Here is a 14,989-nt window from a genome sequence, read left to right as displayed (position 1 = left end):
TTTAACTTGATTTAGATATTACACAATGTATATAAGAATCAAATGCTATGTAGTATCCATTGATATGTACAACTTTTATGGAATTCAAGTGTTAAGAATGAGAGCAAGCAAAGGGGTGACATTGTTCAAAAAGAAGTGTATTCATTATGTAACTTATGTAACTGTAACCTTCTGTAAATCATCTTTATAATAACAGTAATACATATGTATGTATATGTCAAAAATATAGCCATTGGGAAAAAATGAAGAACCTGAATCTTTAAGATTTAATCAAATTTAACATACTTCCACTCCACAAGCTGGGGGAACGTACTATTTGAAAAATTTTTTCTTCTTTCTTTTTTTTTTTTTTTGGGTCCGGTCGTGGGGCCTGAACTCTGGGCCTGGGCGCTGTCCCTCAGCTCTTCAGCTCAAGGTTAGCGCTCTACCACTTGAGCCACAGCACCACTTCTGGCTTTTTTCTTTTTGCTTATGTGGTGCTGAGGAATCTAACCCAGGGCCTCAGGCATGCAAGGCAAGCACTCTACCACTGAGCCAACTTCCCAGCCCCTGAAAAAATTTTTATTCAAATAAACATGATGCTTTGAAAGAGGCAAAGAGGCTCCTTCTACAAGTCCACAGCTCCAGTGAGCCCACTTACGCCTTACCTACATTTGAAGGCACTGTGTGGTTTTATTTTTTTACTCTGCTAGAGGGTGAGTGTTCTCTCTTGACAATGTAGTTCAGGCTGGCCTGGAGATGCAGGCTAATGAGGACTTGCAGAGGAAAAAACTGTGATGGTTTATTTTCCATTTGGCATAATATACCCATCTCATCCCTTTCCCAGTTTCTCAAGACTAAACTGTTTTAACTGTAATTATGATGGCCACATATAAAAACATTTAAACTCATTATTCTGCTTTGACTATACAAAGACTCTCCAACAAGACTGCCTTAAAAAATGTATGCTCATTCATTCTCTCAATTCATTCTCCAACCTTTCTCCTTCCTCAAATACCATTCCTGTGGTCCTACAATAGTTTTGTTTATTGATACCAAAGAAAACTAAATGATGAAAACTTCTCAAACCATTTATCATAGTCGTTTTATCCCCAATTTTGATATTCTAGAATAATTTTTTCTTTACAAATCAATTCTATTTACTAATATTAATGTGAATGCACTACTTGGAAATGCTGCCATCTCTCTACATCCACCTTCATTACATTTTAAAGAATTGAGTTTAAAACCCTGATTATAGATCAATATTTTATAATTGTCTGTTTAACATTATTTTTCTCAAGGAGCTTGTCAATTATTAAATTGATTTAAAAATGCTAACTATTTCTGCCATTAGAGTAAACAAGTATGATTAAGGATATTATGGTCAAGATTAAAAAGTCAAGCTCCTCAAAAAAAAAAGTCTGAACATTTCTGAAACAAATTAGACAAAACCTAAGGGGAGAAAAGCCTAAGAGACCGTATCTTTTAGTTGTATTTTTTCTATAATTATATGGTGTTCACTATTATATATGAGATACATAGAACTAGAAGATAAGAAATATTACTATTATTTTCCTTAGGTACATTCCAAGTAACTGATTGTGATGGAAAATATAAAGCTAAAAGAAACATTTCCAATAAAAAAAATCCTGACTGTAAAGGCCAAACTGTATGAATCTGACATTTTCAACAGATTGGAATTGCATTAAATAATTTATACTCTCTTCAAACAGTAAAAATAATTTTTTTAATGTATAATTGTCAGATCCTATTTAGAGACAGGAAAGCACTCTACTGCAGAAGAAAGGGAAGGAGAAATACCAGAACTATAGGAGAGGTAAAAATTGCAAAGTATCTTAAACAGTACTATCGCATTTCAAACGTAAACAATCATATCTTCCCCGTTGAGATTTTTTTTTGTTCAATCACTTAATTACCATGTTTCTCCATTCTTATATCCTTTATATAATTGACTGTACTGCATACCAGAGTATTATTTCAGACCATCACCCCCAAATTGTTTTACATATGACTTAAAGAATCTCAGAAGCTCTGCTTTTAAACACTGGTCAAAAAGTAATAATAAAATAATCTACTTAGTATTATCTGAGGTACTTTACTCAAATAATCTGACAAAGTGCTTATATATGAAGCATCATATACCAACATATAAAAAAGCTGGTAAATTAACTGACTGGTTTTAAACCACATAATAAATCAGTGAAATCTCCAGTCTTATCTCCTTAGCTAATGGCCTGTAGGTAGTTTTTAGAAATCAATCCCTAATTATCATTTTAGAGATTTGCTATTTCAAAAGATTAAAAATCAAAATATACAAGTATTTCTTCAAATATATATATATATATATTAGCTCATTTTAAGATTTGTAAGTCAGACATGTGATTTAAATTTTAAAAATTTAATATAGTTCAGCATTTCCTAGACATATGTTAAAATACAGGGCTGTTTTTAATAGAAACAGTAATAATTAAACATACAGTCATAAACAGAAAAGTGATTATTCACTAAAAAGGGCAAAAAACTACCATTCATTAGCTAAATTCTTATTTACTATTATTTTTCAGATATGCACAAGTAATCGCCATCTAGCTCTGTCTTGCTATAGGCAAGATCCTAGTTTAACCCTTATAATTGCTGCCATACGTATTTATATTTTAAAATTAAAAGATTATAGAAATGATTCTTCTATCAAAATATACAATGTTAAAAGGCTGTTTGCACAATGAACAATACTGTTGCTGCACAATGTCACAACACACCCCTCCCCTCTCACTCTCTATATTTTAATAAATGTAGGGGTTTAAAAATAGGAATAATGAGGCATGTTAACACTTATGTTGTATTACCTTAGGTGCTTTTATAGATACCATAATAATTCAGAAATACAAAGGCATGCATGAAAACTCAAAATTCCTTTCTTCATTGCTGTTCTTCAGATGGATATTTATGAAAACCAGAATGCCTTAAAGTACTCCCTCCAATTGTTCATTCTATTGATGCTCCTACCTTCCTTCGGTGTGGCTTTTTGCCTTGATGTCACCAGCTCCTTTACAATCTGCAAGACTTGAATCATTGCTAGTTAGCAAGCCAAAGCCTCCAGCTGCTTCCACTAGAAATCCAACAGGTTCCATCATCGAGAGCTTATTGCATGTCTGCTTTCTGAAAGCCCAAGCATGAACACAGCTCAACTTCAGAGAAATAAATGCTTTGCCTAGCTCTCCATGAAGGCTCCAAAACAGCTCCTAAGAACCAACCATAGGATGGGTTCTATCTTCATCTACCAGTGATTTCAGCGCATGTGAAAAACCCATCTTCAAAGTCCAGAATGTATTAACTTTGCAAAGCATCAATTAGTTATTAACAAAACAAAATGAATCGTGACCAATCTTCTGTAAATCACTAAGCACTGTGAAAACAATGTCTTAGAAAAGCCACGACAGGAAAAATAAAGTGCTCTGCTTTAAATTCTCATATAAGGATCACAGATGCTCTGTGTAAGTTTAAGAAGAAACCAAAATACCCCACACTGTCAAAAGCCTTAATACTGTTTTCCAATTTCTCAAAAATCTCATATTTGAAAGAGAAAAGAAAATGTGTATAAAAATAAAACTATCTTGCTAACTCCGAGCTCCCAGATTTGCATAAAAGATATGGTGCCTCAAAAACATCCTATAAATTCCTTGTCCTCCTCCTCCTCACATACACCTTTGACTTCTCCGTACAGGAACAGAAGTCTACGTTCACAGGCATACTAGACATTCCCCGAGGAGTTTATAAACTAATGGGTATTAAAACCAGAGACAAAAACTAGAAAATTTCAAAGTAATTATAGCCTTTGTTTCTGCCAGGTAATTTTTAACAACCAAGTTGCAACAAATGCACAATTAATCATCAAAAAAGCCACAGTGGAGCCATGGCTTAAATGGTAAAGCACTAGCCTTGAGCACAAAAGCTCATGACAGAGCCCAAGATATGAGTTCAAGCTCCATGACTGACAGGAAAAAAAAGATTCTCCACCAACAATGGAACCCCAAAAAAAGTATTACCAACTTTCCTAGTTTTCTTTTCCAATTATTATTCTGACATCTTAACATACAAGAAAATAACAGATCCCAGAGCAAATCAAACTTGTCCCCATTTTTCAGCTAGACACCTGAGTACACAATGACTCCACCAAGGTTAGCAGGAAAACAAACTCTTGCTCACTGACACCAAGGCTCCTCTGTAAAAATCCAGTTTTAAAAATTCAGGATGACGTTTTCAGCTCTTCAGGGAAGAGATGCTATGAAATGTGCTAAAAACTCCATATAGGGGTTAATTTACGCATTTAGACCTACCAATCTATGACAGCAAGAAAATACTTATTAATAATGGACAAAACAGAACATGATGCCAACTACTTACCTTTACTTTGTAAGTTATATTTCTTAATGGTAAATTAAAGTAATAATTCATACAAGTCAAAGACCAAGTTTTAAATCAAAAACAGTTTTTAAAACAAATGCCTTTGAAGAGTGACCACACACGGGTAAATCAAACTCACGTTCCCCCAATTTTTCTATTCCTAACCCACTTCTAAGGACAGTTCTAAACATGTAATAGGCACCAAATGACTACTTTTCTAGTCATGTGTCCAGGTTCTGGGAATTTATTTCCTCTCTTCTAGAAGACTTCTGTGAGAAGTACCATTTTTGAAAGGTCTTTACCCCACTTTCTCCTTTTCTTTTTTCCTGGTGTGCTGTGATGGGGGTGGGGGGGCAAATACAAGGCCTTGTATTTATTAAGCAAGTACTCTACCACTGCACTATATCCCCAGTCCTGCAAGGTTTGCCTCTCCCAAGCCCTCTCTTTTGCAGGACATTATCTCAATCAACTCTATCCTCTCTTCAGCAAAGAGCAGAAGATTTCAACTCATATCTCTATAAATTTCAGTAATATCATCACACTATACATTGGTATTAGTATTGAGGATGATTCAAAGCCAGAAGGCAGCAAAGCCTGTGAGACTCTTATCTCCAATTAACCACCGAAAAAGCCTGAAGTAGAGCTGTGGTTCAAGTGGTAAAGTGCTAGCTGTAAGCAAAAAAGCTCAAAAATGGTGACCCAGGCCCTGAGTTCAAGCCTCAGAACTGGCATAAAATAAAAAGGAAAAAGAAAAGGAAAAGAGAAAGACCACTGAACGACATGGAAAAGCTAACTATATGTAGACGAATAAACACAAAAGATACAAAATATGATTCCATTATTCTCACACACACAGTCTATATGGAGAAGAGTAAAGGTACACAAAAGAAAAATATAAAAAAAAGTACCAATAAAATTTTTTCCTCTTAATGGTGGCATGATATAGGAATTTCTGTTTTCTTGTTCTATATTTTCTACAGTGAACATATTTTACTATTATTTCTTATGAGAGAATTATCTTTTTGGATTAAAAAAAACTCCATATCCTCTCACTAAAAAAAGCAAGTAAGATTATGAAAAGATATTCCATGCCATATGTCAAAAGGGAAATGCAAATAAGACAAGATATCGCTACACAACTATTAAAACAGCTAAATTCCACAATCTTGATAATACCAAGTGCTGTTGAAGATGTGGAACAGCAGGAACTGTTTATCTCCTACTAGTGGAAATGCAAAATGGTACAGCTACTTTGAAAGACAGTGGGGCAAATGTCTCACAAGACCAAACATACTCTTACCAGGTGCCAGTGGCTCATGCCTGTAAACCAAGCTACTCAGGAGGCTGAGATCTGTGATCTCAGATCAAAGCCGGCCCAGGCAGGAAAGTCCATTAAACTTTTATCTCCAATAAATTCACAGAAAACTGGAAGTGGTGTTGTGGCTCGAGTGGGATAGTGCTAGCCTTGTGCTGAAGGGCTCAGGGATAGTGACCAGGCCTAGAGTTCAAGTCCCACAACCAACAAACACAGACACACATTCTTACCATATGATCCAGGAACAACAACCCTTTGTTGTTTATCCAAGTAAGTTGAAAATCTGTATGTACACAAAAACTTGCACATGAATCTTTAGCAGCTTTATTTATAACTGGCAAAAATTTGAAGCAACCAGCTGAATGCCAAAAACTCACACTTTTAATCCTAGCTACGTGGAAGGCTAAGAATTAGAAAATCGCAGTTTGAGACCAGCCTTGGCAGAAAAGTTCAAAAGACTCCATCTCAACAGAATACTGAACACAGTGGCAAAAGCCTGTGATCCTAGCAATGACAGGAAGCCTAAAGTAGGTAAGCTGAGGCTCAAGAACACAAATGGGCAGGAAGCAAGACACTACATCAAAAGTAATCAGCAAAACAACAACAACAAAATCCACATGCTTTCTCACCATCACACTCAAGCATTCCCAGAATGATACAAAAGGGAGACTGTATGACAGAAGAAAAAGACAAGGAGATAGAAAAGCAACTGCTACAAATATAATCAGTACCTACCGTCCAACCAAAAAAATAATACTAACAGCTTCTTTCAGATAAAAAGAAAATGAAATAAAGAAAAATAGCTAAGGAAGCCAAGCATGATGGTCAGGTAGTAGGAGGCAGGGGAATCATGGTTTAAGGTCAGCTCTGGCATAAAATTTCACTAGAATCCACCTCAACTAATGGCTTAAGGAAGTATGTGTCTTATTCCAGCTATCAGGGAAGCACACATCTATGAGCTGTGGTACATGTCTGTCATCCCCAGGCTGGCCAAGACATAAATGAATTCCTTGCCCTGAAAATAACTGAAGCAAAAAGGGGCTAGAGATATGGCTGAAGTAGTAGAATACCTGTCTAGAAAATGTGAGGCTCTGAGTTCAATTCCTAGAATCATGAGGGGAGGTATAGTTGTGCAGCACATCATTAGTCACAATAGCCAAAAGGTAGAAGCAAGACAAATACTCATTGATAGAAGGGCAGGTAAATTCATCCTTAAAAAGGGAGAAAATTGTGACATATGCTACATGGATAGACCCTGAAGACAGTATGGTAATCAAAATAAGCTTGTCAAAAAAAGGTAAATAATTTATTAGTTCATTTATACTTGGAGTATCCAATAGCTTGGGAGAAAGAAATGGGAAGTGAGTGTTTATGTATACAGAGCCACAGTCTTATAAATAAAAAGAACTGAGGAAATGAGCTGCCTGATGCTGTGAATGTTTCAACACCATTAAGCTATATACTTAAAACAATCAAGAAGGGGCTGGGAAGGTGGCTCAGTGGTAGAGTGCTTGCCTTGAATGCATGAGGCCCTGGGTTCGATTCCTCAGCACCACATAAGCAGAAAAGGCCAGAAGTGGCACTATGGCTCAAGGAGTAGAGAGAGCACTACCCTTGAGCAGAGCTGAGGGACAGTGCCCAGGCCCAGAGTTCAGGCCCCACAATCAACAACAACAACAAAAAAAAATCAAGAAGCTAAATTGCATGTTAATATTTTGCCATGATTTAAGTTTTTCTTCTAAAACTCAACACAACTGGAAACAATTTTATAATGTTATTTTTAAGCCTATTAAGCTAATCATGATGAAAATTATATCCTTACACACTAGATACTGGAACAACTGTAAATGGGTATAATCTTTTAGACTAGTTTAGATGCGAGTAGGTACAATACAAAATGAAGGCACTGCAAGGCCTTTATCTAAACTAAATTTGCTGGGTATCCTCCATCATACTGACTTCTACCAAAACTGAATTTTCCCTGATTTCTTTTTTTTCTTTTTTTTGGGTGGGGGGTCCAGTCGTGGGCCTGAACTCTGGGCCTGAGCGCTGTCCCTCAGCTCTTCAGCTCAAGGCTAGCGCTCTTCCACTTGAGCCACAGGCCACTTCCGGATTTTTTCTTTTTGCTTATGTGGTGCTGAGGAATCGAACCCAGGGCCTCAAGCATGCAAGGCAAGCGCTCTACCACTGAGCCACCCTCCCAGCCCCTTCCCTGATTTCTAAATCCCAGGTCTTCACATCATTCACTCTGCTGGGAATAGATTTCATCTGGTCTTAAGGGAACAGACTACCTCAAGGAGGCCTTCCCCACCCCACTGAGGTTAGATTCACTATCACAGAAACAATATGGAATTAATTGCTTAATATCTATGATACTAATGCTATGATACTCTAGAAGACCAAGGGTCATGTCACGTTTTCAGGTGTACCCAAAGACCAAAAGTAGCAGTAACATACAGGACTGTTTATAGTAAGATGAAAACTTAGTAATTATTTATTATTCAGAACCATTCTCTCACTTAAAATCAAAAGTTTATACACCATGACTCATGAAATACTTTTAAATTAATTTATAGTATAAACTTTTATTGTCTACCTTTTGCAATTTTCACTATACCTTGAGATTACTCAACTTTTATTATCATAACTATAGATGTTAAGTATTCTGACACTTCACATTAAAATCTAATATGACCTATAAATCTCAAGCTTAATGAGGATCACAGTCTTGATATGTTCATTTACTCTATTTTTAGCTAAAGAAAATTTAACAGGACAAAGACAAAGAGACACTAAATTTAAGAGAAGGCCAACTTTAGTGATGTAATCTCAATTTATATATTAATAGCTGAACTACTTCATTATTATGAAACAATTATATGCAACACTGCTATAAATATTCTTCATCATATTTGTTCAAAGGTATTTTTATCAAAATAGGAACTCTGCTAAAAGGAGTCTTGGTAAAAGCCAAAAGCTGTCTCCTTTCAAGGTCACTGCATAATCCATTGCCATTTCAATTCCTTATAATAAAAGCAAAATAGAAACAACACAAGTAGCTCCCAAAACTGTGCTGAGAAAAGAAAACTTCTCTTATGCTAATTTAATAAGGGTATAACTCATTTTATCTGAAAGTGTGCTCCTATAAAGGAGCCAATACTTAAAAAGCAATTCAATGTAAATTGTCTTTAATTTCTATCTAGCTTCTGAGGCACACAGCTCTTCCACAAGAACAGTATACATATGTAGGTAAGCTACTTTTTCAAACAGAATTTTTATTAAGTACTAACAGTCTCCTATTATTTGTTTCCTATTTTTCTATTTACTTTGATTAGAAGAAGTATTAAATTTGGTAATTTAGTCAGTTACTTCTAACTTATCTGCTCTCACAAATGTTAAAGTAAATCTTACCTCAACATTATTTCCCAGTGAATGAAAATCTTTATTCCTAGTCTATTAGAAAGCGATAAATACATTACATCAAATTATTCACTACCATTCCTTTTCCTCAGTTGACTGGAAAACGGTCTAGCAGCCTCATTCTATTATTTAGGCCAAAGGGCAAGATCAAACACACCAACACAACAGATTCCCTTCTGGACTGTTCCATCAGAAGAGAAATAACATCAAAATGGTTCTTAGGAATGTGTCATATATTTAATAACAAAGTAAAGCTTTCCTGACAAAAATGAACTAAAATACAGAAATTAAGTCCAGTGCCCAGTGGCTCACCGCGTAATCCTAGATACTCAGGGGACAGAGATCTAAGGATCAAGGTTTGAAGCTAGTTCAGGTACAAAAGTCCATGAGACTCTAATCTCCAAGTAACTGCCAAAAAACTGGAAGTAGAGCTATGGCTCAACTGGTAGGGCACTAGCCTTGACCACAGCACCCAGGCCCTGAGTTCAAACCCTAAGCCTAGCAAAACACACACACACACACACACACACACACACACACACACACACACACACACACACAAATTAAAACTTGAAAATAATGCAAACAAGATTTTATAAATGTAAATCTTTGAAAAAGTACAACTAATCAATCACTTCTCTTTTTCTGCCCTTTTTTTTCTTTTTTGGGGGGTGTGGGGAGTCTTTAAAAAAATATTCCATTAGGATTATGGACACTCTGTTGAAAATGAATTATCCAACTTGTAGATGAGGGATAGGAGGGATAAACTGGGAGAGAGCAAGGGAAAGGGTGACATTGTCCAAAAAGAAACTTATTCATTACCTGACTTATGTAACTGTAACCCCTCTGTATATCACCATTATAATAACAATAAAAACCAAAAATAAAACATATACCATTAATACAATCATCAGTTTGTATGACACTGGCTTTTATAAGGATTCCTCTTGTTATAGTTTACATTAAAGATCTAAGATAGCTGGGCATTGGTGGCTCATGCCTGCAATCCTAGCTACTCAGGAGGCTGAGATATGAGGATTGCAATTCAAAGCCAGCCTGGGCAGAAAAGTCCCTGAGACTCATCTCCAATTAATCACCAGAAAACCAGAAGTGGTGCTGTGGCTCAAAGTGGTAAAGTGCTAGCCTTGAGCAAGAGTTCAGGGATAGTATTGAGGCCGCGAGTTCAAGCCCCACGACTGACCAAAAAAAAAAGGGGGGGGGGAAGATGAGGAGAGAGAAAAAAGAGATCTAACATACTCATTTCAAATTACAGTTACAGTGTGAGTGTAACAACTCTGTTTTTTCTTGTTTTTTTTCATAAAAAACAAATTGAACAAACTGAATAAATGTGAAACACTGAAAACTATGTAAAAACAGAAAAATAAGAACAACCTAGTCCTAAAAAAATCATACTTTTTATGAATTGAAATAAAATTAACAATCTACAATGAAATCCATCTAATAGTACCATTATAATACATTTTCCACAAAATGACTATTCAGCCTCAGATTTTATAAAATATATAATCAGCTAGAATAAAAGTTGAAAGATATCATAAAGCATTTAACAAGTTCTCTAGGCCTTGTAGCTGGAGCATAGCATCGACTGTGCCAAGATTGTGTTAGGGCAGGTAAAAGAACTGATTCCCTCTACTTCCGGGATAGCTGGGTAGAAAGACCAGTCTGGCTTGAGGTGTTAAGAGCCTGTAATGTAATATTCCAAGCTTCATCAGCTCATTTCACAGGCTGTACAAACTACTACCATGTTCTTCTATGTGTTTCCTGACATAAAGAAGGTCTGAGAAATCCTGCACACAAAAAAATCCACCAACACAAGAATCCAATCTTTCCTTTAGTCCCTCAAAAACATTGAAAAAAATATTACTTAGCCGATATTCTCACCCAAATCAAGATTTGGAAATTCCATCTACACTTATATCTTTTTAACCTTTATATGCTTCGTGATTTTTTTCCAGAAAAGGATTTCTGATATATTCAATTCCCAAACTGTGTAAGACTTACAACCCCTAAAAACTGCTACAATCTCTAACCTCTCACTATCTACAGTAGTCTACTCAAAAATGAACTCCCAAATATGTACAATATTTAGCACTTACATGCCAGAAATAGTGTCTTCCCTCAAGAGATTACAAGAAAAAAACAGAAGTAAATAAGGTCATTTTAAAGAAAGTTCAACAGAACCATTCTTTTTACATAGGCCATCCTGGAGTTTCAAACTCAGGGCTTTACAATTGCCAGGCAAGTTGTCTACCACCTGAGCCAGTCTCCCATCATGAGGTGACACTAATGTATGATATAAACTAACATGGTATGTGTAGAGATGACAGAGAAAGGCTCTATGAGGCTAATTTTAAAATTAGCAGAAGCTAATTTTAAAAATATAATCTCAAGTGGAATTAACAAGTTTGGATATTCTAACATTGGTGATTGAACCTCAATGACATTTTTTATTCTTTAGGGCTCCTTTTCTTCACCACAAATACAAAGAAAAGGATAGGTATTTCAACATATAAAATACAAAAAGAAATTAAACTGACATAGCTATGCCCAAAACATGTTAAGCATTTCTGTGAATCAAAAATCTAACAGGAACACAAAGTGTGAGACCAGCTGAAGCAAGCCACTCTAGATCCAGATCAGGAAAAAGCAGCAGGAGGTTTGCCCCTATGGGATAAGTGTAAAGAAAAGTGTTCCATATAAAGCAGACTCAGGAGCCAGGACCTGGGGTGGCACTCTTCCATGAGTATAAAGTAGGTTAAAAAAGAGTTCTGCCAACCCTGCTGAGCCTACAGCTTACAAGAAGTTGCTGACCTAATGCCAGCTGATTCAGTGACAGAATTTGTGATGTCCCCAATGTCACCATGGAGCAGGGGCTCTGATCCACTAACACAGAGCCAATTCTGATCTCAAAACAACTACAGATGTAGTTGTCTCTAAGCCATAAAGAACACAGGACCAAAAAACACAGAGAAGGGAAAGATAAAGACATAGGACCAAAATAATAATAATAATAATAATAATATTTCCATCACAATATGGCTGCAAAGCTACAGAAAACAGGTTTTCTTTAAAAAAAATCATGGAGAAAAAGGAATTGTAGAAAGACAAGGACACGGCAAAAAAAAAAAGTAAAATAAGAGAAATGAAAAAGAACTAGTGGACATAAAAAAGAATAAATTAAAAACTATTGTAAATGAAATATAACCACTGTAATTTAAAAGTAGAATTTTTTACACTATTAGGCACCTAACATACCATGATCCTCTCTTCCTTTTGCCATCAACCTCACAAGGCTGATTTTCAAGTGGAAAATACACTGTGTCAAACACTGAGATTCAAATTTAAAAAGCTTAAGCTACTTTTCCTCAAAACAACACATTCTTGACAAGTCATGTAAACAGACCCTAATATTACTAAAGTAGAAGAAAGTTTAGTTACCTACCCAAAATGTAAGTCAAAATTATCAACTCATTACCACCTTATCTAGTTAGAGGTTTACATTAAATAAGAATTCTCACAAAATTTCCTGAGTGGTCTAAAATAACAAAGGCTGCTTCTTTCCTAATTGGTATTTGATTGATTGCACCTAACAACTATCCTTGTTTATTCAAATTACACCAACCAGAAAGTTATCCCACTGAATGTTTGGAAACTCAAGTCCACTTCTTATAATATTCTTAGTCGAAACTCAAAGATCTCACAATAATAAGAAGCTCATTTTCATTTATCAACTGCCCTAATTAATTAAATTGTTAAGAAGAGCTGTCCTAATTCATCTTAAAGGAAATGAAAATAATTCACACAAAAATTAAACTCTAACATATTCTAATAAGGAAATACTCCATCCCAAAGTTTCCATAATCAGAAAATATATACTTTAAAACATGCCTGTTTTCCTAGCTACTTGGGATCTGAGGACCTCAGTTCAAAGCCAGACAACAAAAGTCCTTGAGACACTTATCTCCGATTAATCACTAAAAGCTGAAAGTAAAGCTGTGCAGCTCAGTGACAGTGTCAGCCTTGAGCAGAAAAGCTAAGGGACAGCACCCAGACCAGAGTTCAAGTCCTAGTACTGGCGCACGCGCACACACACACACACACACACACACACACACACACGCACACACACACACACACACACACACACACATGCACATGCGCGCGTGCGCGCACACACACACACACACGACTTCTTTTACGACTCCAACTACAGGAAAATCTCAATTCTTTCCTTATCCTCTAAAAGAAATCAGTTAACACAAAATAGTAAATCCAATTTTATTTTTATTTTTTTTTGGGGGGGGTCCGGTCGTGGGGCCTGAACTCTGGGCCTGCGCGCTGTCCCTCAGCTCTTCAGCTCAAGGCTAGCACTCTACCACTTGAGCCACAGAGCCACTTCCGGCTTTTTTCTTTTTGCTTATGTGGTGCTGAGGAATCGAACCCAGGGCCTCATGCATGCAAGGCAAGCACTCTCCCACTGAGCCACCTTCCCAGCCCCAAGGGGGCATACCATCCAGAAGTACCCACTATTGTCCAATTTTATTTACAAACAGAAGTGAATCAAAATGGAGAGTAAATATTACATATACTTTCTTCTTACCACTGAGAAGACAAAAATGTTTATTAAATTTGGCTAAGTCCAGAATACACCGGTGTCTTTGTTCCATTAAAGGCATTAATAGTTTTATTTGGTGAAGTTTATTAACTCATTACCCAGTAATTAAATTTCACACAATAAAACCTTTTCAATTATAGTCAACTCCAATATTTCCTATTCAAATTTCTAGAGTCATTCTTAAATGGCTAGTCAATAGAAACTTTCAAATGATAGAACTAAATCAACTAAGAAACTAACCACAGGTTTCCTTATTATGTCTAACATCTTAGAATAAAAACATCAAAAAGTATTTCCTTACTTTAATACAGACAAGTATTAGGGCTAACCATAATTCCAATTTATCTAATGATACCTTTTTAGAAGTAGCACACTACAAACACTTTGGATACAGGTCAAATGAAACAAAGCAGCACACTTACTCATGACTGGAAATGTCTCTGTATGTTTTCCCAATCCAATATTAAACCAAAATCTACTGTCCAGGGCGTCTCAGAGGAATGCATGTCCTATTCTGAAAATGAGAAAGAAAGAAATTATATTATCTAAAGGTCAATATTTAAGATAAGGTCTTCTAAAGGGAAACAAAAACAATTTCATCTAAAAAATTTTTCTATTTTCAGAATCCTTTTCCATCATTTAATAAAATCTAAATACAATTGCTAGTCAAACTTCAGAATATTATGATTCAGTTCACATCTTCCTTTATCTGAAACAAGATACTCAAAAAGTAAGTAATGCCAGGCACCTGTGTCTCATGCCTGTAATCCTAGCTAACTCAGGAGGCTGAGATCTGAGGATCATGGTTCAAAGCTAGCCCGGGTAGAAAAGTCCCCGTGAGTCTCTTATTTCCAATAACCCCTTAAAAACTGGAAGTGGTGCTGTGGTTCAGTTGGTAGAGTGCTAGCACTGAGCACAGAGAGGCTCAGGGACAGTGCACAGACCCTGAGTTCAAGCCCCACAACCGACCAAAAAAAAAAAAAAGTAATACATTTAAGGTATTACCATATAGAAACTTACTGATAATTCTCCACCAAAACTTATTCTCTATCCTCAACTAAGTCATAGAAAATACCAAATCTGCTAAATCCATTCAATCTCATACAAATGATTTGTATCACATCAAATAAAGGTCACCAAAGTCATGCTATGGACTTTCTCATTTAAATTTCTCATTAAATGAAAAAAGGGAGGAGGAAGCAAAGCAAAAA

At 36.0% G+C, this 14,989-nt stretch overlaps 1 protein-coding gene across 1 annotated transcript in view; it reads right to left on the bottom strand.

The window, feature by feature from the left end:
* Positions 1-14,288, bottom strand: part of Usp6nl (USP6 N-terminal like) — a 111,969-nt gene extending 97,681 nt beyond the window's left edge. Inside the window, exon 1 of the mRNA XM_013014750.1 lies at positions 14,201-14,288. Coding sequence (XP_012870204.1) covers positions 14,201-14,204 — 4 coding nt within the window. The 5' untranslated portion in view covers positions 14,205-14,288. The remainder of the gene's footprint in view (positions 1-14,200) is intronic.
* Between the last annotated feature and the right edge of the window lie 701 nt (positions 14,289-14,989).

This window comes from Dipodomys ordii, unplaced genomic scaffold, assembly GCF_000151885.1.
Source record: "Dipodomys ordii isolate 6190 unplaced genomic scaffold, Dord_2.0 Scaffold24, whole genome shotgun sequence".
Classification (NCBI taxonomy): Eukaryota; Metazoa; Chordata; class Mammalia; order Rodentia; family Heteromyidae; genus Dipodomys; species Dipodomys ordii.
The sequence above is the reverse complement of the archived record's forward strand: the minus strand, read 5'-3'. Positions and strand labels throughout refer to the sequence as shown.